This window comes from Podarcis gaigeae, assembly GCF_964106915.1.
Source record: "Podarcis gaigeae genome assembly, chromosome: 13".
NCBI classification, from domain to species: Eukaryota; Metazoa; Chordata; class Lepidosauria; order Squamata; family Lacertidae; genus Podarcis; species Podarcis gaigeae.
In genome coordinates, this window is record NC_139689.1 from 19,172,272 (window position 1) to 19,197,457 (window position 25,186).

A 25,186-nucleotide genomic window follows, 5' to 3' on the forward strand; every position below is an offset into this window, starting at 1 on the left:
AGAAGGGGCACCAGGAGTGGGAGGGGGCTCCGGAGTGTTGCTGGCCTATGTGCAGAAGGCCGAGGTCTCGCAGGGGCATGTTCTTCTTGCCATCCACCCTGACATAATGAAAGTCATCATTCATTCAGACGAACTGTCAGACTAGCAACCTTCTGTCATGCTAAGTGCGGGTGTAAATTATTCAAAAGAGAAGTCACCCGCAGGAGGGTGGAAGAAGCGGGGGGGGGGGGTGAGAGATGGAGTTTGACAAAGAGAAGCTGAACTGAATTTGATTTGTTCTCTACACAGAAATTATGCGACTATTAGACTTTTTTTCAACCCAACTTTTCTCTCTAAGCTTTCTGGACTTTGAGGGATGGAGAACTGGTTTCAAACATACAGGGAACAGGAATGGGAATCAGTGTTTGAAAACCCATCAAAATTTGGGCACTACCCAATTCAACATGGGGGGAAATTGCCCCAACTTTTGTTCCTGTGACGGAAAACGCTATGCAAGAGCCCAGTAGCTTCCACATTTCCTTCTCTTCAGGAACTCTTTCCACATCATTTCTCTGCCAGAACTCTGGTGTGTTGCAAAGGATTCTGGGGCACATTCGAATGTAGCCTTCTCAACCTGGTATCCTCCTGATGTTTTGGACTAACACTCCCCTCAGCCTCAGCCAGTACAGCCATGCTAGCTAGAGCGAATGGAAATTGTAGTCCAAAACATCAGGAGAGTAGCAGGTTGGGGAAGGATGTTCTAAGACCTGCTGTTTGTTCATATATAGAGAGCCCGCCAGGCGACTGCTACCCCGTGCAAACAGAGATGTTCCCTGAAGTTGCTCCTTGAAATGGAAGATATAATGGTGAGCAAGATGTCTTTGTCTTCCATTACCAAAATTGGTTTTCTGTGAACCTCTGATAAGGTTCTAGGAAGTCCACCTGCGAGTTCTTAGGGAGTACTCTTGAAATACCACAGTAGCAACCTGACATCCAAGAAGTGCCTATCCCCCAAAACAAGAAAAAAGCAAAACAAAAAAAATTCCTTCCAGTAGCACCTTAAAGACCAACTAAGTTAGTTCTTGGTATGAGCTTTCGTGTGCATGCACACTTCTTCAGATAGTTTTGACTATGGCAGACCAACACGGCTACCTATCTGTAACAAGAAAAAAGCAAATTAGCCAAGAATATTTAACTGTTCCAAATAAATGAAATTATTTACAAGAAAGTTATTCAACCAAAAACTTTGCAAGCACTTAGAAAAAGCTAGTCTGTTTCTCAAAAACTCTTTCCCAGATCTAATGTTGACACATTTTTATTTGTTTTAAAAAGCATTTAGATACTGCCCTCTCATAAAATATCAAAGCAGTTTATGACAATATATTGTTTTTAAAGCAATGCAGATGCTGCCACACCATTCACATTATTTTATTGACCCCTGGGAACTGTAGCTTGGTTTTACCCACCTGATTCCACACCAGCTGTGTCACAGAGCTGCTTGAAAATTCAGTTGCCCTCACCCCTAAAGAACAAAGGGCTCATCCACACTTCTGTTTGTCCCATAATTTCTAGTCATGGTTCTGAGAGATTGTTTTGGCATGTCAGTTTCTCCAGGAAAAGCCACTGTTTACTGCTGAATCAGAACAAGTGTCAGTCGGGTTTTCTGCAGATTGATGTTTGTTCTGATTCAGCAGTAAACAGCGGTTTTTTTCGGGGAAAGTGGTGGGACAAAACTAAAACATCTCAGACCCATGACTAGAAATCACAGGACAAACAGAATAAATCATAGGACAAACGAAGTGTGGGTGAGCCCAAAGACTCTTGGGAACAAGTGAGGATTTTAGATCTGGATGGGGGTGGAGGGACAAGTACATGAATTTGCTAAAAGCAATCAACAGAATTGACTTCAGTAGAGAAGATATTCAACCATACAATGGGTTGGTGGAGAAGCAGATGGAGTGTGGTCGTTTAGATTACAGCATTCAATGATAATTCTGTTGAGAGTAAAGAGTTAACATTAAGAACTTACATTACCCAACTGTGAATGGACTGAAATGCATTGCATAGGCAGTTTGGGGTTTGTGTGAGTGATGTTTTGCTGCATGCCACCTACTACCACACCCCCTACTTCCATTGGTAAGGCACTCCTCAGTGGGTTGCTGGTGGGAACAGGATCAACATGCTATTTTTTAAAAAAACACACCTGATGTTTGGTGCAAGTCTGGTATATTGGAAAACTTGCATCTCAAAGAGAGAAATAAAAAGGCCATGCACATAGCTAAACAAATACCTGTGTGCATGCCCTCCATGGACACCAGGTTTTGAGAACTTGGGGGAGTACTAGTTGAGGGGAGGAGACAACAACACTCAGTGTGAATACATCCCATTAAGCACCAACCACTGGGAAACATTGAGATTGCACTCAGTTGAAAGCACTCATTTGTTAATGAATGTGCACAAAAGCTCACACGGAAAAATTAATCTGTGTGACTCTTCTTCTTTGGCAACCACTCATCATCAAGTAAGATTGTTTTTAACGGTGTGTCTGTAAGTAATTGGAGGCCAATTCTGGTTCCACACGTCCTTCCACAGTGGGGACATAGGTTTCCAGGTGGGAGTTGATCACAGTGAGCACCCACATGTGCATTAACACTCTCCTGTACGCAGCCTCATTGTTCTCTGCCACAGTTTCTCTTGCTGAAAACTCTGAGTTCTCGTGTTCTGAGAATGATGCCTCTCTCCACCGTCTGCATATACCATTCATAATTTTATAATTTTCCATCTCAGTTCCCCTTTGGCTTGGTCGCTGCTTTTCTAAACCTTTTAAGACTGTCTTCATAAGGAAGATGCTCCATCCTTTTGATCATTTTATTTGCCCTTTTCTGAACCTTATCCAGCTCTGTGATATCCTTTACAAGATATTGCTGAATGGTACTTAACTGCCCAGAAAATGCTCAATCATATTCAGTGTGTCCAACCAACGTATCTATTCTAGACTTTCTAGCTAAGCATGGTCCTGAAATGGCATGTTCTATCGAAAAGTGAAACACTCAGGAAGAGCTTTGGATGATGGATAACAGTTGAAAGAGTTTCAGATCATACTGCAATGGTCAGGAAGTTTTAGACCCGGGAGGGTTTGGTCAAGTTTAAAGGGAAAGGTAAAGGGACCCCTGACCATTAGGCCCAGTCGTGGCCAACTCTGGGGTTGCGGCGCTCATCTCGCTTTATTGGCTGAGGGAGCCGGTGTACAGCTTCCGGGTCATGTGGCCAGCATGACAAAGCCGCTTCTGGCGAACCAGAGCAGCACACGGAAACGCCGTTTACCTTCCTGCCGGAGTGGTACCTATTTATCTACTTGCACTTTGACGTGCTTTCGAACTGCTAGGTTGGCAGGAGCAGGGACCGAGAAACGGGAGCTCACCCGTCGCGGGGATTTGAACCGCTGACCTTCTGATCGGCAAGTCCTAGGCTCTGTGGACCACAGCGCCACCCGCGTCCCTTGGTCAAGTTTAGGCACCTCTTATTTTGGGAAAGGCTGAATATCTGAAGCTTTTTAGTTTAGAAAAATATGACTAAACGAGGGTATGAAATGTATGCAAAAGGGAGGTAGCAATTTCTCTTTCTCTGCTATAATACTTAGGACCACCCAAGGAAATCGATGAGAATCAAATTCAGGATAGGCAAAAGAAAATGCTTCTTAATGCAACACACAATTAATTTACAGAATTTGTTGCTACCGTAGCCCATGCCATTTGCATGTAGTGGATGGAGGCTGCACATGGCAGTTGACTAAATGGTTGCCTAAATCATGAGCAGTAAACGTAAGGCCTGTAGGCCTGATTTGATCATCAAGCACCTCCAATACAGCCATGGGAGTCAGCTTGCATAGGAGGGAGAAAATTCCTCTCAAAAAATATTCCTCAAGAAATAAGTTGGTACTCAAGCATGCACATGGCATAGCCGTGGCCAGTACAGAAAGCCAAAAGGCTGCCTTTCAGCATTTGCCCGTATTGTGCTATGCACGAGTGGCAGGGGCTTTCTTTGATTATTTTGTTTTTAGAGAAAGACTGTCCTCTTCACCTGCTGTGCCTATGACTGAAAGCATGGCTTGAGCAGGGGGTGGGAGAAGGCCCCCTTCCAAACAACAACAAAACCTCTTTTGTGCATGCTGAAAGGTACCTGCAGCTCCAGAAAGGGTCATCTCCAGACAACTGCTGGGATACAAATACAACTTTGCTGGTTATTTTAATGGATTTTATTTAATAATTTTGAATCCCATTCTTCTTCCAAAGTCTTTATGGTTTTTGTGTCCCCTTTATCCTTAGGATTTCACATTGGAACTGGTCAAGTTCAACCCTCTAGCCACAGTAGCACATTTGCTTTCTTGGCACCCTGGTTTAAATGCACAAAAACAGGGTCAAAGTAAGCCTGACAGGCGGCCATGTTTGTTGTTCACGTCTTTGCCCCTTCATATACAAAGCAGGGAGAGGGTGGCTCTAAATTTTAGAAGAAAAGGCATGCACAGGTAAGGAGAGCCGAACCCCGGCATCTTCTGACTCCTCTCCTTCCCCTCAGGCACCTCAGAAACTTTTCTCTCCAGGACACTGGAAGTGAACCAGGCTGCTGGTGCTTAAAGTGAATGGAGCACAGTGAGGGCAGGCAGAGGATGTGGCCAAGTTCAGCTCCCTTCACATGGGCCTCCCTTATCATGTCAAAGCAAGATGGTCTCCCACTTTATGAATGTTCAAGGCAGGCACATGCAGAAACAAGCAAGGCTGCTCTGTCACAGCTGGCTCAGCCTATGAAATAGGTAAGTAAAGGGCTGATGAAAGGGTAATAAAGGGGATTTAAAGGAAATTAAGGCAGCAGTAGTGGGATTGCTCAGGGTACAAATACGAAACACCAATGAGAGGGCCAATTGAGGTTCAAAAATGGATAATTAAAGTAGTTAGGAGAAGCAATTCTTCTGAGGACACCTAGGCTACATTCATACCACACATTTAAAGCACTATGACACCACCTTAAACAGTCATGGCTCCTGCCAAAGAATTACGGGAGCTGTAGTTTGTTAAGGGTGTTGAGAGTTGTTAGGGGACCCCATTCCCCTCCCACAGCTACAGTTCCCAGAGTGGTCAAACAGTTATCATCTGTCTTCACAGGGAAAGCTAAGAACTGTAGTCTGGGAAGAAAATAAGGATCTCCTAACAGCGCCCTTAACTTACTACAGCTCCCAGAATTCTTTGGCAAAAGCCATAACTGTTTATATTAGTATCATAGCGCTTTGAATGTGTCGTGTGAATGTGGCCATGTTCTTGCCTGTGGGGATAGACTTTTGAATTGGTATGGGGAATATAGTGCTATATCAAGTGCCTTGTGGAAGCACCATTATAATCCTGCTTCCATCTCACTCCAGAAGATGAATGTTTGGGCAGCCGTTCCTATTATGGAAGCAGAATAGCTATTTGTAAACATTGGTGTTTGTTCCAAAGGGGAGGGTGTATTTCTGCCCTGTTGTTGATTTAACTTCCTTTCATGAAAACAGAACTGGAAGTAAAGAGTCTTGAGAGTGGCTAAATCAAAGTAAGTGTTCATATGAACATGGACAATGTTCTCCCTGCATTCCAGTGGAGAGCAGTGAATGTCTCTAGGAACAGAAGTTAGATCAAGATGGACTTAAATGGATTATTTTTTAAAAAAATGTGATCTTGTGAATGGCTCTTAGAAGGAAATGTTTGTGCGCATGTACACTGGAGGAGGAAAAGTGTGAATTTGCATATCATACATAAACAAACACTCCCACACTCGGTGATCTGATCCTGAATGGAAGTGACACGCGCAGCAGGAAGCCCAGGCCCTTTAATAGTATGAGATACGCTGTGTCTTTGTCCTGCTAGGCCTGGGGCAGCCAACAGCCATCCCCAGCCCCGTCTGCATCCAGTGGCACCAGGCCAGTCCCTCAAGTGATGGGAACCTGGGAGACTTTTCCCTCTTTGGGAGACAAAGAGACTCTGTGACAGCTGAGGTCAAAAAGGATGGAAGCAGGCCGAGCCCTAACACAACGTGATTCTTGCATGGCATTACTGAGAGATGCAGCTGCGTCTGGGGTGGAGTGGGGGAGGGAAGGAACTGCTCTTTGTACAAGAATTCCTTAGCCCAGCTCTGGGATGCAGCTAAAGCCCAGGAAAGGGGACTCCTGGTTGCCTGATAAGCCACATGAGGTCTTGGATCTCGGCCCCAGTTCTGACATTGACGAGGACAAAACTAAATTACCTGTCGTGCAGCTTGGAGGTGTTCATTAAATCCAGAGGAAGGAGTGAAAATCCACTGACAGGGCGAGAACGAAAGAGAACTTGTTAGAACTCAGGGCAGCCACTAGGCCAGGGCTCTGGGGAGCTCTTAAAGGGGAGTGAGGACTAGCCGCATAAGAATATAGGCAGGACGGAAAGTCAGAATTCCAGAGCATGGAGGCTGAAAGTTGCTCCCCCCCCTCCGGTGGGAGGATATTTCCATAGTAAGAGGAATGATGAGTTGGGGCTCATCCACACTTTCATTTGTCCCACACTTTTAGACATGGGTCTGAAAGATTTTAGTTTTGTCCCACTGCTTTCCCCAGGAAAATCCACTGTTTACTATTGGATCAGAAAAAAATGTCATTCAGGTTTTCTGCGGATGGACGTTTGTTCCAGTTCAGCTGTATACAAGCAGGTTTTCCCAGAGAAAGTGGCGGGACAAAAGAAAAACCTCTCAGATCCATGCCTAGAAATCACAGGAGAAGCAGAAGTGTGGACGAGCCCTTGGAGAGGAAGGTGTGGCTCCTTAGAGCAAATATATTGGTAGGAGCTTCTGGATCCTGTGGAAAAGGAGGGGATCCTAAGTGGGCTGTGGTGGTTGTAACAGGAGATATATGGTGGAGAAGGAGTTGCAGTTTTGCTCAGAAATCCTTGAATGACCTAGATACCAGGCATACTTTCAGTAATTATTTTGATGATGCTGTTTGATTATTATTGTTGTTTCTACTTTGACTGGCTTAAGCTTCTCTGGATGTTGAGATTGCTTCTCATTCCTGTTTTCTGGCCTGATTTTACTGGACCCACCTTAAAAGTGCTTAAAATTAAAACGAAAAAGCATCTAGAGTTTGGGCTATTTTCACTTGGCTTGAAATTGGAACGAGCAAACAATATCCCTAAAATGCTTGCATTCATGGAAAGCAGGGAAAGCACACTGTCCAGCACCAATGGAAGCCAGATTAGTATGGGGAGGAGAGAACAGGGCAGAGAGCAGTGGAGGTAGGGTGAGGGCAGCCAAGGATTCTAGGGAACAAACAATTTGTGAATCCATCTTGTGGTCTTGCTGACATTGATTGAATATGCAATTCAGAATCCTGTACACCATCACAAAGAGGGGCTCACCTCTGAGTTTGGGCGACCCAGCGCAGAAGCAGCATGAGATCATAATGTGCCCAATGCACACGAAAATGTACATAAAACAGTCCTTAATTTCTCTGGTACAGGATCCTAAAGCCAGGCCCTCTGCCAAGTAAATTGGTACAATTGAAGCATGTGGAGGAGGCCCTAAACTTCTGTCCCTCCTTCTGCCTGACAGGGGGCCATATCAAGCCTGATAAACCTCTTCATCTTCTGTTGGCATTGTCTGTGCATCTTTCACTGCTTTTCTAAATGACTGCTGATTGCCCAGCTCTGACCACTATGCTTCCTTAAGCTTAGGGTCCAGATCAAGGGAAGTAATACTACCGCTCTATTCTGCCTTGGTCAGACCCTACCTGGAGTTCTGTGTCCATTTTTGGTCCCCAGACTTTAAGAAGGATATTGAGAAACTGGGACGAGGAGGGTGACCAAGATGATCAAGGGTCTGGAAACCAAGCCCTATGAGGAATGGTTAAGGGAGTTGGATATATTTATCTTGGAGAAGATGGAGAAGTGAAATGATAGCCATCTTCAAATATCTAAAGGGCTGTCACATGGAAGATGGAACAAGCTTGCTTTCTGCTGCTCCAGAGGGTAGGACCCAAACCAATGGATTCAACTTACAAGAAAGGAGATTCAGACTAAACTTTAGGAAGAATTTCCAGACAGCGTTTTTCAACAGTGGAATGGACTTGTTTGGAAGGTGGTGGACTCTTCTGCACTGGAAGTTTTTAAACATAAGTTGGATGGCCATCTGTCAGGGTTTCTTTAGTTGGGGTTGAACTAGATGATTTTTGGGTCCCTTCTAACTCTACAATTCTATGATTGGGGCGGGATGAGAGGTGTAGTATTTTATGTATGTGTGTTTGAGGTAATGCACATGTTCATATATATGTTCATATATATGTGCATGCTTAGAGTTGGGCACCAACATTTTCTAGTTGGGGCAGGTCTAGTTGGGTTGTGACAGCAGCCACTGGGAGCTGAAGTGGCGATGGACTTCAGGGCCTGGCTAGCACATCTCATAACTAAATTGATTTACACAGACTGGAGGAGATGGAGAAGAAAGAACTCTGGCATGGAAAAGCTTGTTCTCTCCAAATTGCCTGCTTTTGTGCTGTGCCCTTGAAGGCTAGAAGCTGGTCTTATGGCATAAGGAACTCCTCTCACCTGGCACTGGGGAACTGTTAAGTGAAAAGACCCGTTCTTTGTCTCTCTCCTGGCAGATGAAGGAGGACTGATTCTAAATTAAATACATTTAGCATATGTAGTTTGCATAATTAGGACGCTGATTTGTATATTATGCAAATCTGGCTGCCTGTGTGTTTAGGCTTGGGGGTTAAGTATGTGGGCAGAAGGGTTGGGAGGCAGGACTCCTGGGTTCTGTAGCGGGTTAGGGAAAAGAAGGGAGGTGTCAGGATCTGGCTGCTGAAAGAGGGGGGTGATGTTTAACGTGTTATAATCTTTTCTACGTGCGTGTGTGAGGGCACATGTACATATATGTGTGCATGCTGAGAGTCAGGACATCTGCATTCTCTAGGAGATGAGCGGCATCAGGGTAGTGGGGGGTCTAGTTGGAGTGGGGAAGGAGGATCTTGGTTGTTCTTTGCTTTGTGGCATGCCTTCCGCTCCCGTTCTGTATTTTTGCTGCGCAAGCCAAGGCACCAAGCAAATCATCTTCCATCATAAATAACAGCGGCAGAGGAGAAAATAGAAAATCAACACCAAGTGTGGGGGGTGGGGTGGGGTGGGGAGGGGGGGATGAACCAGGAGGGGTGAAGAGTGTATTGATTATCTAAATAATCAAGGGATACTTTTGATTATTTTGTGCCCCCTTCCCTTCCAGATACAAGAGAATGCATAGCCAGCCCCAGTGCCAAGATCTACAACTGTCCCTTGTGCAGCAATGTAATTATAACCAGTCCCCCTATATCTGGAAATGGGATGGAAGGCTTCCAGATCTGAAGCAAGGCGAAAAGCCTGGGGAAGGGGAGCAGGTGGAGACCTGGCTGTTTGGCTGTTTGGCTGGGGTTGGGGGCAGGGGAAGAGGTTCCTATGGTGGGCTTTCCAGGGCCCAATAATTCTCTCAAGGGACCTCCTTTGGACTACACGTATCATTACAATATTTACATGCTCTGAAGGTGTGAAGCCAAAAGCACTTAGAGCAAGAAAAAGAGCCGGATGAGAAAGGCGCTTTCTCTCCATATGTTCCAGAAGGCAGATGACAGATTGTGTTTGGCTTCATCCATGTGGGGTGTTTGTGATGCTGTGTGTGTGCGCGTGAAAGAATGAAAACAACATTGCCTCTTGCTGTATCCGTTGTGAGCGGAGTGAGGTCTAGTGGGATAGAGCTGTGTAGGGACTGAGAGCCAGGATTTCCCCAAGCTTCTCTGTTATAGGAATTGTACTGATACCTCCCCCCCACCACAACCTTGAAGAGCTGCATGGCAGGCGTGTGACAAAGTCTGATCTCCTTCTCCTCCATTTTCCCTGAGCGAGAGCTGCACCCTCCTTCCTTCTTCCTGTCCTTCCCGCTAAACCTCTTTGATCCACAAGTTATAGATTAAACCCTCCGGCAGGGAGATGGAAGATCATGGTGGTGATTTACACTGGGGGCTGTAAATGTTACAAGGTGGTGGCTTTACTGGATAATTTGAAAAGCGCAGCTAGACTACTTTGCGAGCGGTTGTACAAGGAAGGGTGCAATAAGGCTCACCCCAGTCTCCCCTTCTGTTTCAAGGCATATGTTTTGCACATTTCACCATCTTTTCTGTCTCTGGAAAAGGTGCAACTGTTCTATTTCCTCCTGACCCTTGTTAAAGGAATAAAACCTAGGATGCCATGTGCCTAATAGGAAAGGAGCAGAGATATGGTGCCAGAACTCCTGGGTTCTCCAAGAGGGGAATTAGGGCTGGGGTGATAAATAGAAAGAGGTACGTATTGTTATTTTTCCCAGGAGACAGAGGAGGTAGGAGACTGGAAACAAGGTTGCCCGGTCTGGCTGCCAGACCTTTCAAAAGGGAGGATTTCAGCAGGTGCCATTTCACTCCCACCCAAGACATTGCAGCAGTGGTGGAATTTCCCCTTCTAGCCAATTTGTAAGGGTACAGCAGGATTTAGCTCTCAAGGTCTAGCTCTGACAACCCTTCTGAGAACATTCTGTGCTTTTGTGGGGAGAGGTAAAACCGTAGGAGCTGGGAAATGGTTCTCCCAGGTTTTTAAACAGTGGATGAGTCTGGAAAGGGAGATGACTGGATGCAAGAAGTTTGGTGCCTTCTAAGCAGGTTAGGAGGGTATGGAAATTGGACCTCTGGGAGAGAGAAATGGCCCAGTGTATACTGCATGCGTACAACTCTCAAGGTTAGCCACCCTTCCCCTCCCCTATGTTTCTGCAAAAGGCCATTTTTTTCCTGAGCATGCTTCCCTTCTTATGAGGAAGCAAGCCCGGAGCAGTGACTCATGCAGAAATCTAGGAAGCATATTCCTTCGAGGGCTGGTAAATCTGCAGAATCTTTGCATTGTTACTGAATTGTGTCAGAGGCAGTGGTGGGACAGAATTACCCTTCCCTCATGAAGGCTGATTGTGTGGTGTAGTGATAAGAGTGTTGGATTAGGACCTGGAAGACCAAAGTTCAAATCCCTACTTGGCCATGAAGCTCAATGGGTGACCTTGAGCCAGTCACTGCCAGTCAGCCTAACCTCCTTCACAGGGTTGTTGTGGGGATTAAATGAGGGAGAGAATGTGTACATGATCTTGAGCTCCTTGGAAGAAAAGACAGGATGTAAATGCAATAAATAAATAAGTAAAATGAAATAAAATATGCCAGACCAGTCAGAGGTGCAGCAGTCAGCCTCATGCATAGATGGCTACTTTTTCGCCCACCAGATGCCTGCTATTGCCAGCTCTTCTTTCACAGCGCATCATTTTGGCAATTGTTGCCCTGCTGGTTTGGGGAAGGGGGAAAGACACTGGCCAGGATTTCTCCAAGAGCAACAGGGCTGGTTGGGTTAAAGCAGAGGAGGGGAGGCAGAGAGTCCTCCCAGCGGTGCAGGCAGGGCCCGGTTCTGCTCGCTCAGCATCACTTTCCAAGTTCAGAGGCAGGTGACGAGCTTAGGCGATAACGAGATGGAGGGATGGATGGCTCTGTCGCAGATTACTGGCAATTACCCTATATTAGAGGGCCTCTAAGCAGAGACGCAGGCTGTGCTGAGCCAGCAGCTGAGCCAGCCTCTCTCTCACTCGCGCTCTCCTCTGCGGAGTATGTGCTGCTGACACCCTTCCATCCTGAACTCGCAACTTCCTTCCTTCACACACACATCTGGCTTCCCTGTTTCTCTCCCCGCTACAACTCTGGCTGCGTACTCCACTGTCCCATTATCTCCTGAATGGAAAGATCCCTTTAGCTTTCTAGTCCACTCCCCCCTTTTGCATGGCGACTGCTGTCAGCTTGACATCTGCTGAATATTTCAGAGGCCAAACATGAATCTTTAAACACAACAAGTTGCTCCTCTGCTCCAGTGAGACTTGTTGGGGGCCTGCCAGCTTGAGAGGGTGGAGGCAGCCAAATGCTGAGGGGACGGGAGTTGCCCTGCCTTGTAACATATGCCTTTTTTTGAGGCCAAGGACAGCCTGGGCGATGTTGGGTTGCCAGACACCCTTTCCCGCCTCCTGACATAGGTGTCTGTCCCTTTGACAGAAGAAGGATGAGCAGGCAACACTCTTCCACGACGCTATGTCCCTTTGGAAGTCTACCTGTTCATGCTGTGAAAGGTATCTGTCCTCTGAGAGAAGGGGGAGAAAGATGCTGATCCTAACATAGCCCCCCCTCAAAACACCAGTTGCAGTCTTGAGCAACGGGGTGGGGTGGGGCTGGTGGTCTAGAATAGTTGAGCATAGAGACAATGAAGTGCAGAAAACTTGGGTTCCTATTCCACTTCTGGCCCAATTGCTGCCTCAGCCTGATTTCCCCATCTGCAAACTCAGACTGAAGAGAATAGTGACTTACCTGATTTAGTTCTGTCTTGAAGAAAATTTTGAAAACAGATCCTGGGGCTGAGTCCACTGAAGCCTGGCTCAAGCTGGAAGTGGATGCTCAGGGCAGAAAATGCGTCAATTCTGAATGTGGCACTTAAGATTAACCCTCCCTCCCTCAAGGAAAGAGTGTGTGGCCCCAAGGGAAGCGGCTAGGATAGGGAGTGGGGCCCTAAGTAGATGGGACAGAGTTTGGGAGGTTAGAATAAAAGAGGCCTGTGTGGGAAGGCAGGATTTCTGGGTTTTCTGGTGGAGTTCTGAGGTGATAGGAGTGACATCCCCTTTATTAGCTGATAAGACACCTATTAACCAAAACCTCTGGGTTCCCAGGAATGGGAGTTGACAAGAAAATGTTGACCTGGCCTGTTCTTGCAACAGTGTTTTAATCTGCAGGAGTCATGAAGTGGAGCTTTTCAGGGTACAGAGTCAAAAATGATCACTACATGGTTAAAGGAATAGGAGAGGGGCTAGTTCAGAAGCTGGCAACTCTAAATGGGAGGGATCCCATGGATCAAAGGAGGGGAACCCTGGGAGCTCAAACCCTTAGGCTGGTGGTGAGAGCAGGGTGGGGCTGAGTGGGTTGGAGGCAAGTGCCAGTCCCTGCTGGCTGTTCTCTCGCCACTCTTTTTTCCTCCTTTCTGTGGGCTGTTCTGTCACCGCAGCGTCAGTCTGGAACTTTGGAGAAAGTTCATTTACATAGAAATGAAAAATTAAATTAGTGCAAATGTGTAATTCAGCCGGAAAATATGATTAACAAGACGCTGGGCCAGGAGGAAGGGGAGGGGGAGAAAGAGGGACGGAGGGAGGGAGGCACAGGGCCAAGAGGAAACTGACTGTGCTGTCACACGCAGGGGCAAAATATGCTAGATCACATTAGGACAGACACGCGGCCTCTGTCCATGCATGCACACGTTCCAAGCTGCATACTGGAAAACACCGCAACCGAACTTTCCCATTGCCTTAGGTGGTATCCTTCAACCCTGGCCTGCATTTCCAGGCATATCTGTGGGGGTATCATTTCATTTCCCTTCCTGTTCTTGCTATTATTCCGGGCTGTCTGCAGATTCAGGCAGGCAGACAACCAATATGAGCATCTGTGCTTTTGGTGCAGATAAAAAGTCGGGGGTGGGGGAGGATAAATTTTCCTAGCTAGCAGATAGGGAGGTGGGGTGCTAAAAAAACACATTTTTCATTTTATTAACAGAAAGCAATGGCTCTGCTGCTTTTTGCAGCGAGGCATCTGGACGAAGACGGATAATGAGTTAGGCTTAATCCATCCATCCTATGGCCTCCTCTGTTGCCAGTTAGAGAAGCGTTTGGTGCCCCCTTCTGACCCCTGCCTTTCCTTGGGTCCCTTGATGCGTTCATCTTCTTGATTTATGCTTTCCACATCCCCTTTTTTTCCACGTGTACAGACAGTCACAAGGATGAGAGGGAGGGCAGATCCTAGGGACCCTAGTGGTTATAAGCTATGAGGAGAAAGAAAAACTGGGGAGATAGAGGACTGCTGCATTCTTAGGGAGAAAGTAGCTTTACCCACTGGTCTAGTGCAAATGTTGAAATATGCTTTGGCGGTCAGCGCCTCAGGTTGGTGCACTCTATTTCCTTCCTTCATTTCCTTGTTTTGCAATATTCTCTAGCTTGCTGTAATGTCCTGATCAGGCAAACAATGCCTATTGCAAGCAGTATTTTGCCTTCAAAAAAAATTGGAACTAGGATTTGTGGTTGCTGTAGTTTGCCCAATTCAGATTTCATGGCAGGCAATAGTGCAAACTAGGAAGTGAGAGAGGGAGTTGGGACACTGGATGAGAAGAGAGGGCGGAGAGGCATGGGAGGGCAGAGCACACAACCCCAAAGCTTGGTGGGGAAACTGCAGTTTGGTTGTGCCATATAAACAGGGCCACTGAATCCATGGTTAGTTTTTCTGTTTTAAAAATGCTATCCTTTTGGGATATAATACCTACACAAAAGACCAACAATTATCATGTCATGAGCTATTCCTATATTATAGGCGAAAATGCATTTCCAGTCCTAAATGCTAGACAGAGCAGGACAGAGTCTAAGTGCTTTCTGAACAACAATCAAACTGAAGTTTTCTTCTTCATTTTCTGTGCATGGAAATGCGGTGCAGTGGTTATAGTCTCAGACTAGTACTGGAAAACCTGGGTGTGAACTCAGCCATGAAGCTTACTTGGTGACCTCTCAGTGAGTGACTTACTGTCTGTCAGCCAAACTTACCTTGCAGGGTACAGTGTGAGGATACAGTAGACAGAGCAAAACCCTGCCCTGAGCTCCTTGGAGGAAGGGCAGGATAAAATATAAAACAGATCAATATAATATAATAGTAAATAACACCTTAGAATACTTCAGGAGAAGCTTTTCCCATCTCCATGCTTGGAAAGTTACAGCTGTTGAACTTCGGCTGGTAAAACGCAAAAATCCCTGCTAGGAAAAAAAGTTGGAATTCACTTTGGAAATAGAAGAGATTGAGGCTGACAGCCTGGACTCTGAGATTCCACCTTGCTCTCAAGCCAGGGAATTAAATGCTACATCTGCTGAGGTTCATCCTCCTATCCAGTCTCTAGCCTCCAGAGATATGGCTTAGCTGCAAGGCTGGATTAAGGTAGTTGGGAGCCCTGGTGCAGTTCCCAAAATAGGGGCCCTTTACTTCCAGAAAAGGAATGCATGAAATAATGTACCACAAAAAATTTTGTGGTCTCTTAAAGATAAACACATTTACAGTGGTGTTGAATATTCATGGATTACAAAAAACATCAATCCTGAACATATGCAGTTTCACAATTGTCAGCAAACTGCAAACACATTTGTTTGTGTGTGTGTGTTCCAATCTTGATAAACAAAAAGAAAATACTCTGGGCATGTGTACTTAACTCATCACTGCTTTTACTCACTTTCTGCCTTTGACCCGTCACCAACTCTCAGCCTAAAATACCTCAATGGTGGTTGTGAAGATTTAGGTGGTGCAAAATGACTGCAAAAGGGAACTTAGTGCTTGTATCATAGACATCAAATGTTGGTGCCTTTAACTAAACTGATGCATCTTTGTTCAATAAGGGGTTGTGTTTTTCTGCACACACGCATCACAGATTAATTAGTACAGCTCCGAGGCTTCAACCACTTTTAGTCTGGTTTGATTATTGAGTTTTAGACCCCTATGTTCCTAAAAAATAAAACAAAGCCTGCTCCCGCTTTCCAATGTTCTGCACTGGGTATAAATATGCCTGATCAAAGGCATCTCCATCAAATAATATTTAAAACCCACATTTAGCAATGAGTTTCATTGGGCATTCTGGTACAGTCATGTTCTTTCTTTCTTTCTTTCTTTCTTTCTTTCTTTCTTTCTTTCTTTCCCTCTCTCTCTCTCTCTCTCTCTCTCACACACACACACACACACACACACCCCAACAAACACACCCACACTATTTACAAATATATATTCCACACACACCCATTTCCACTTCTGCCATCACTGCATTGCCTTCTTTAGCCCCCAAATCCCCCCCAAAAGGTGCATAGGCAGCCACCTTGTAGAGTACCCTCTAAAGTGAAGGGGAGAGGGCTACTTCTCAGCCAGCAAGTGTGGAAGCGGGGGCCCTTCTGACTTCTTGAAGCACTCTGGAGAGTAATATGAAACCTGTTTCCCCTCCCCTCCCCGCCCCCAACTTCAGTAAAATATTATTTTCAATCATGTTGATACCCTGAACATTATGATTTATAACGTCTCTTCCCAAAGGACTAGGGATGTACTTTTTTTGGGGGGGGGGGGAGTTCTGTGCTGCCTTGCAGACATGGGCCCTGGTGCCATTGTTCCAACTGCACCATGGATAATCCAGTCTTGCTTGGTTGCAGGGGGTTGGACCAGATGACCCTTTTGGTTCCTTCCAACTGTACAATTCTATGATTCTGTCAATGCTATGTGTTGTTATAGGTTAAATCAACACACTCAAGGTACACAGTGGACTGTCATGTATTGTTAGAGGCCAGCCTGCATTGTTAAGGTTTTGGAAATTTTTGTTTATTAGGAATGGGCCTATCACTGGGCAGGTTATGGATGGTCAGGAACTGAATTTTAAAAAATATGTTGCTTGATGACGGGAAAGGTCTTTCCCCCACCTCTGTTGGAAGGTGACACCCTGGCAGGGAAAGGGAAACCAGCAAGTTTGAACTGGAACAGAGACAGGGCTTATCCACACTTAGCTTTCTCCCCGCTCTTTCCAGGCAAGGTCTGCACTTTAAAGCTACGTGTCTAGGCATCATTACTTTTGTTCCAGAGCTTTCCCCTGTGAAAGCCCACTCTTTAGCGCTCAATCATAGCAAACGTCAATTTGCTGTTTGTTCTGATTAAGCGCTAAAGAGCAGTTTTTCATAGGGAATCTCCATGAAAGCTCTGGGGCAAAAGGTAAGTGTGGATAAGCCCTCAGAGAGAGCTGTGAGATTTATTTGTTTTTTAAAGCTGGGGCATGGCTAAGAGAGGTACAGTTGCTCTTTGGATATTTCATGCCAAATTGGTGGTAGAGCTGCCTGCTTCAAAAATCCCTTTTCTTGTGCGTTCATGGTAATTTGTGCTCATGGTGCTCTCAGGGTGGTCATGCATGATCCTGCTTTCGATACTATTTATGCCAGCAAAAAGTTTTGGAGTGTTCATATTGCTTCATTTTCTGTCAGTGCATGCCCTGTAACATCCTGCTGAAATCTCATAACTTTATTCCACAAATCTTCTGGTTATTTTTGTCCCACTTCTATTGCTCTGTAGCCCTTTCAGACAGCCACAACACTGGAAAAGCATCACAGAACAACCAACAAAACAGACAAAATCCACCGTTAATTTACTATTATTGTGTTAAGGACATATTGCAGAATACATCCACAATAAAACACGAGTCTGGAGGGTCTGCTTGCATACTTATAAACAAGCAGATGTTAAATAGATGTCACAAGTCTCCAGTGCTGCCTTGTCTAAAGCAAGCCACCCTATGGCTCTTCCTCTAGACTTCTTAATGGGGACTTGAGAAACATTTAACCGTAAAGTTGTGGCACTGAACAGCTAAAAATTCCAGACTCCATATTTTGTGCCAAGGAGAGCCACATTAAGAAAATCTGGTATTATCTTTGCTTATTTTGGGGGACGAAGTGCCAAACTGTCCATGACATTAATCACATGATTTGCCCCTGAGTGCATGATTTTTCTTTCAGAAATCAAGACTGGGACTCTGGAGAGTGGGGCATAAGTGCTGTTTAGCTCACTGCAGTCTCAATTGGAAGGGGGGAGGCATGGCTGCAATTTACATGAGTGGGGGAAGGCCTTGCAGGGGCCCAATCTGCATTGAATTGCAGTGGAGGAACTCCTGCAGGCTATTTATGAAATAAAAATTGTGCACTCAAGGACAAACTATGTATGTGATCAACACCACCTATAGTTTGGTTCTTTATGTAAGCAAATTACCTGCTCCCTCTTTTTCCTTGGTTCCTCTTCTAATTTTTGTTTTCTGCTGTTTTGTGAGATTAAAACAAGGCTGGCGGTTTGTTAGAGGGAGGTGGGTGAAGAGAGGATGGGTGAAGAGAGGATGGGTGAAGAGAGGATGAGTCTTGTTTTTTTTGTGACTCATCAGTATAAAAAGAAAGGAATGCAAACCTTAAATAAGAAAGCTTCCCCAAATATGCGCACACACAGAGAAACCACACTGGGGCAAGGTCTGAGCGGGATTAAAAAAGCCTTTATTTCTTATGAACGCCCTAAAATAGTATCGAAAACCCTAGCCCCTCCCCCCATCCGGATGCCTGGGTCCCTGCCCCACCCAAACCCTGCCCCATTCTGTCGTGGGGCGCTGCCCCATGGTCCCACTTCCCCACCCCACCCCAGCGAAACCCCACCCATTCCAAGAAAGACCACCCCCACCCACATAGCCCGCTCCCTAAAACAGCAGTTCTAAAGTTATTACTAAATTGCCCCCCCAAAATAGGAAAAGGGACAAAGAGACACAAAGAGAGAGAAAGAGAAAGCAAGGTTGGGAGTGTGAGTCTGAGGTTATTATGGGTTTATTTATGGTTGTTAGTTTACTTGTGAGGGAGACTGCATGTGGTCCCGATTCTGCACATGTAGTTGTATCAGTGTTCATTTATTGGAGGTTTGGGGGGTGCACCTCTTCTGTGGTGCATTTTATGTCACACATTTTCATGTATGCTACAGTTCCTATGGTATTAGCTCTCCATGTCGGTGGGTCCTGTGCACACTTAGTGAAATCTTTAGCAGATTTTGCTTACAAAAGATGTGCGTCTCAACAAACACATTGCCCTTCTTGGCGCCACCCTTTGCTGCTATAGACTCAGGGGCCACTTCACACGTGATGTCGCTTCCTAAACCATTTAGGCCCACAGTCCTGCCACAAGGCAAGCAATAGCGTTACCCTTATCTGCACGCCGGGAAAAAACGTCAAGTGTGCCGCAGTCCTGGCACGGCTGCTTTTTGCAAACGCCTCTGTCGGTGTGATTTGTATACATGTGTGATTGTGGGTTCCTTTGAAATGCTTGTGTGGCTTCGATCCTGCCTACCTGTATCTGAGATGGAGGCTGTGTGCTTGCAATGTTTGTTTGTTTTTTTAAAAAAAATTGTGGTACCTTTTTTTGCTGTGCAAGCTCCATTAAGCGGCACATTATGTCTGTTTTGCGCAATGGTGGGTTTTATATGCAGAGGCTCGTTTCTCTACCTGCAGGCGTGATTGTTTGGTGTGTGCTTGTATGCCTTTGTGCTTGACTGTGGCTGTGATTGGGAGTGTGTTCCCCCTCCCCTCCCTGCAGTTCACTGTTGGCAGTGTGTGCACCATTTTGGGAGTGACCGTATGTGACTCTGGCACCTGGGACCGTGCCACTCTTCTTGCCACTGTATTGGATAACTTTTAGAGTTGCGAGGGACTCTAGAGACCCTTGGATCCAACTCCAGCCCTGAGACAGGACATCCTGTACACTTAAAGTCTCCTCAGTAGATAGGAGACCTGCCGGTTTGTTTGGTGGCTGAATAATTAGGGGTGTGCCAGCACCAGCTGGTTTCCCCAGAAGCGGTCTGGGCCTTATCCCAGTACTGCCCTCCTCATCAGGACTTCAATTCTGGACTTTTTCGCAAAAATGCTAGCACCTCAGTAAAAAAGAGGATTCACTGGTTCCACCAGAGTTCCCTCACAATTCCTGTGACCAGACACGGTGAGGATCTTTGCTCCTTTCTCCCTTTGTAGCTCAGTAATGCCAGCCTGACAGGATGTGGCCAGATCTATACACTTAAAGCTCATTGTTTTATGTCCTCTCCATCTGCTGGTTTTCTCCCTCTGCCTTTTTAAATATTTGAAAACTGTCAACATCTCTCTCTCTCTCTCTCTCTCTCTCTCTTCCCCCGCCCCCTTCATCTTATTTTTCTCGAGGCTAAACAGACCCAGTTACTTCAGCATCTCCACATATGACTTGCCTTCCAGACCTTTGATCATCCTTGCAGCTCTCCTCTGAATCTTTTTCAATTTGTCAACATCCTGCTCGAACAGAGGTGCTCAAAACCAAACACAGCACTTCAAACGAGGCCTTGCTGAGCACAAGCCTCACTTGGCTAGGGGAGGATGGATGAGAGGAGAGGTGCTGCTGCTTTACTAGGTCAGAGTGGTGGCCTGGACCTGTGTCTGCTCTGTGGTCCATTGAAATTGCGTGCCAGGGTAGCTGCTGCACAGTGCCGAGGAAAGCTGACAGATTAAAGAAACAAGTGGCTTTCTTTGCTTTGTTGCTTCATTCTGTTTCTGCTTTTCACAGAGAGAGAAGTGCCACAGAGCACTTAGAGACCACCCTCTGGGCCCTGGAGATGCCTACAAATCTGGTAAGCCCAGCCTCACCTTGTGGCGTCCTTTGAGCAGTCTAGCACTTTGGCAGGGTCCACCAGCGTCAACTGGCTGGGTCTGTGGGATGCCATTTTAAACTTCCTGCTATGCTGCAACAGGAGCACTATGGGAAGTTTAAAATGATGCCTTGTAGATGCCTGTGGCTGCTAAGGAAGCCTATGGCCACCAATGCACGGTCCTTGCCTCAGCAGAGGACACTTTGTTGAGGGCCCTCTAAAGCCTGTAGCCAGACCTGCCTTCAGACCTGCTGAGCACTTCAAACCGATCTTACAAAAATTAGATTTGCAGAGTGCAACATTCTGTCCCTAACACCAAATTGGCATTGCATGGAAATGTAGTGCACACAGCACTGGCTATGTCTCCGAGAGGGGCTGGGACTGGTGACACACAGTTTACAAGCCACTCGTGGCCCTGGCAAGGCTTTGTTTCATGTGCATGGTCTTTTTGATTTCCCCAGAATCCTCATTTTCAAGGTTTCTGGAGAAGACTGAGAGCCTTGGGTAAGGGGCAAAATGACATGACTGCTTCATGCCATGACCCTTGTGTTGAAATGTGGGTTGTGCCAAATTCCCATAGAGCAGGGGCAGGATGAGAAAAAGAGTGCAGCACAGGTGGAAGGTGGATGCTGAACATTTTTCCTGCCCGTGACCCTATTACCACCACCACTTCTCCTGAGCTGCCTTTTCCCTGGTAGCTATTACTTCTGGTTTCACCCCATCAGAGGAACACTGCTTATGGAGAAGTGGTTGTGGTGTTGGACTTGGCAGCAGCCTGGTTGTATCATATGGGTTTGCTGCCTTCAACTCTAGTTTGCCCCCAAAACTTGAGTTAATCTGTAATGCTGCCCATGGACTTTATGTTACTCACCTCTGCTTTAGGGAAAGTTCCAAACATTCTAGAGATGAAATATAATAAAAGAATACCCTGTTCCCCCTTTTCTCTTCTGGATTCCTGCTGTCTTAAGGTTTAGAACCATGCCAAGACTCCCATCTTATTTACTAACTATTTATATTCCTGTCTTCCATGAGTTTTGTCTCATTATTTTTTCCTTTTTTTCAAAAAAGAAATAGCTCAGTTTGCCGATTAATAGCCACATCATGTTGCAATGGATCTCAGATCATTTGCAAGCTGAGTGAAAAACCCTTTCCTTCAGACCTTCTACTTAAGTACACTTGGCTTCTCATATTTGCAAAAGTTTCTCCTAGAAACTTGCAAAATTCTAAGGCTGGGCATTTTCCAGAATAGTGCAGAGACTGGGCTTTCAGCTGGCTTTAAGGTCCGCCTTCCCACTCATCAGCAGTCTCCAGCAAAACGAGAACTTGTGTATCTTCTCTGTGGAAAGGTGCGCAAGATGTACCTGCATTGGGAGCACATTTATCTTTCCCTGCAATGGGAGATGCACAGCTCCCCCCTCAAGCAGGAAGAATGGAAATTAAGTTTTATAATCACTCTCACATCCAGTGTTCCAGCTTCTCAGAGCAACCAGCATTAAGATGGTGTGTGGTACTTTTAGTGATGAGAATATACAGTATATTATCTGTTGAATGAGGTTTTTTATTCTATTAGATTTAATTTTGTTTGGTTTGAAGTGCAGGTGCCCTTTCAGTCTATATAGTCGAGTTTTCTGTCATTTTCTGCAATAGCTCTCTTAATACTGAGAGCTTTGGTGCACTGATTTGTGAAAACAGACACTTTCAGTCATGGGACTGGTTTGTCTATGTGGTTTGGGGGGCAGTGATTGCTTTTGCCCATTACAGCGCACAAGTGTGTGTGTGTTTTTTCATTTCAGCATCCATGATGTTTGCATGTGTTGCTATCTCTATCATAATGGGTGCATGATTGCAAGATTAAAGCAGGGGGGAAGGAGAAAGAAGGTGGTGGTTAAGAAGAGCAAAGAAAGCAAGAAGGGAGAAGAGGGAAATGTGCAGGGGGGGGGGGAATATCACAGTTTTCTGTTGAACAAAGTCACAGTTTTGTCTCCTAACATCCCCTCCCACCCAGAAGTCCAGACAGTTTTGTGGTTATTGTTGTCCAAGCCCCTCCCCACCCCCTCCGGAGCCTGACTGATGGCACTTCCCCCCTGCTGCCAGTCTACATGGGGACACAGACTCTCTCCAGGTTCATGATTGGTTCATTTCATTGGCACTCTCTCGGATTTTGTTCAGAGAGTAACAGCCCTGCTGTTGCAGTAGCCAATTGCCCCTGGCCACAGGAACCTACCCCATCGATGTGCCACAGGGTGGCAGAAAAGCCCTTTTTCTGGATATAAAAGGTCTGTTATGGATACACAGGAGAGACCAGTTCCCCTCTACCCCCTGCTGTAAATCGGCTGGTGGTTGGGACTGGGTGTTTTGTCACAGGGAGCTATTCTGGTGGCACTTGGGGTAGCAGTCTCAGGGTGTTACCCCTCTCTGACATATTATCTCCACTCCCCTGGGTTTTTTAATGGGATTATTGGTGGTTCCAGTCCCCACTGTTTAATCTGTGATACTCTTTTGGTTGAACACTTCCCCTTTTCTGTGGCAGGGAGATGTGGTCCTATCACATATATTCCTGGTGGCATCCTGGTGGCATGCCCTTTGTCTTGGTGGGTTCACTTGTGGTACTGTTCTGCTTCCCCCTCTCTGCAGTCATCTTCGTGGTCCTCCCTTCTTTCCATTCGGTTGAACCACAGCGCCATCTCCACCACCTCAGTCCCCACTGTGTGAGCTCAACTACAGCTCAGTCTTTTTTTTCCCTGCTGTCCCATCTGAAGCCTCTTTCCCCACCCCACCCCCACCCCACCCCACCTGTTGCTGGTCATACCTCTGACTCCAGGCTAGAGAAATGGGCAGAACCACGGCGGGCAAAAAGCTCCCCGCTTCTGCTCACCCGGCGTGGCAGCCACTCCGGCGAGAAGCCGCCCTGGTGTCGATGGGAGGCCCCGCAGCGCACCATGTGGCAAGAGCTGAGGTCCTCCAGGCTGCGGGAGGTGGGATGTAGAACTCCGCCAGCTGGCCCCAGCTCGCAGGAATGGTGATGGCAGCGTCGGTGAAAGCCGTGGCGGTGGCGAGGAGCCAGGCATCCATACAGGCTACAGTGGCGGTGCTCCCAGTCCAGCCGGCGTTCCAGACGCTCCTCAGAACAGCTCAAGTAGCGCAAGGCCTCCTTGCGGCATGGTGGGGTGGGTGGCGGGAGCATTTCCAAGCTCAGGCAGTGCTGGCAAGGACCGTGGCATCCGTGGCACTTGGCCAACTTGTCGGCTGACCAGTAGTGCAGGGGCTTATGCGTGGCAAAGAGCTGCCTCTCTCGGGACGGATATGTGCAGAAATAATCCGGCGACTGGTACCAGCAGCTATGCCCATCACTGTCCCTCTCACAGATGTCAGAATCAGAGTCAGAAAAATCCACATAATGACTTTGGCTGCGCAAGCTGGCACCTACGGCAAGCGGGTGGGAATGACTGCGGCAAATGTGAGCCCGGGAGCTCCTCTCTCGGCTGGATGATGTCGGGCATTTGACTTCTGTCTCGGCTCGAGGCAGAGACGTCTCTTCGGCATGTCTGTAGCGGGAAACAGGTGGGGAGCGTTCGTCCTCATAGGACAGCCGTGTGTAGCCATACCGACCGCGTTCTTTCCCAAAAGGCCGACTGCTGCCCCGTTCCAACTCACAAGGGCTTTTGGTCGCATAGCCACTGGAGGAGCCATCATACTTCTTCACCTCTGGGGCTCGGCTCGCCGCTTTCCCGGCTTGGAAACTTTCATACAACCCACGGAGGGATTTGCGTTGCCAGCCCGATGCTACCGGTGGCATGTCGGGAGTTTCTTTCTCACGCACAATGGCAAAATATGAGGGGGGATTTTCCAGCCCCCGGGAGGGTGGTGGCGGAGACAGCTGACAGGGCGCCATCTTTTTGCCACTGACATGATCGGACAGCCCTTCTGGTTCAATGGGCCCATAGAACCGGTGGAAGCCATCTGAGAAAGGGCTCTTGAGGCTATGGCGTGGGGGTTTGGTTGTGGGGAGCTCTGTAGGTGTCGGAGGGTACAGATCCTTGTAGCAATTGGGACTACGAGCGTGGCGCCACCGTTCCACAATGCGCCGTTCGCGAGGCAGGAAGCTAGAACAGGGAAGTGGAGGGCCAGGGGGGCTGGGCAACGCTGGGGCTGCACCTCGCGACGGGCCGTAGGTGTGGTTAAGGATGGGTAGCTGCTGCTGATCTGGGACTTTGGGGTCTTCACTGCTGCAACAGCTGTACATGCCCTGGAGCGAATTGGAGAAAGAGGGATAAATAAGGGGGCTGTTGGAACTGTAGCACAACTGCCAAACTACAGGGAGGAATACTGTTGCTGTAAGACCTGCATGGGAACTATGGTGGGGACCATGATAAACCCGAGTACTAGCCTGGGGGCAGGCTCAGTGCATACTACCCCTCCTTCCCTGGGGGGTGGAGGGGATCCACAAAGAAGTGTGTAAAAGTCATCTGTATTGCATGCTCTTTGTGAAACCCATCAGGACTTCCTCTGTGTGATAAAGTATTGCAGGCATAATGCTCTCTCTTTTTGGGGGGTGCTCTTTTTGCAATTCTTTATAGAATATCATAAAGAACAGTTTCTCCAGTTCCATGAAAGTGCAGTTACTTTCTAACCCATAGCCTAGAAATCTCACTGGGGGTAATTAGCTCTAGCACCACCTACAACATCACTTCTTCTCTGCTCACCAGCTCCTCATGTCACTTCACCCCATGATTGATTTTCTACACGCACCATTCACCCTGCCCCATCCTGGCTGCTGCTACACAACTCTTCTCCCCTGAGTACAGGTAACTAGTCTCACAGATTCCTCACCCCATTTCTCCATCTCAGTGATATTCATGGGGG

The 25,186-nt window shown here is 46.9% G+C and overlaps 2 protein-coding genes across 7 annotated transcripts in view; one reads left to right on the forward strand and one right to left on the reverse strand.

The window, feature by feature from the left end:
* Positions 1–25,186, forward strand: part of KDELR1 (KDEL endoplasmic reticulum protein retention receptor 1) — a 123,810-nt gene that overhangs the window by 24,638 nt on the left and 73,986 nt on the right. For 3 of the 6 annotated variants that reach the window (XM_083707837.1, XM_083707834.1, XM_083707836.1), the window contains exon 3: positions 20,242–20,305. The exons of the other annotated variants lie outside the window; for them this stretch is intronic. The gene's annotated coding sequence lies outside the window, so the exon portion shown is untranslated. The remainder of the gene's footprint in view (positions 1–20,241; positions 20,306–25,186) is intronic. 6 annotated transcript variants of the gene reach the window in all.
* The window catches only part of GRIN2D (glutamate ionotropic receptor NMDA type subunit 2D), a 57,039-nt gene continuing 52,164 nt past the window's right edge, over positions 20,312–25,186 (reverse strand). Inside the window, exon 9 of the mRNA XM_083710229.1 lies at positions 20,312–24,569. Within this exon, the coding sequence (XP_083566355.1) occupies positions 23,127–24,569 (1,443 nt within the window). The 3' untranslated portion in view covers positions 20,312–23,126. The remainder of the gene's footprint in view (positions 24,570–25,186) is intronic.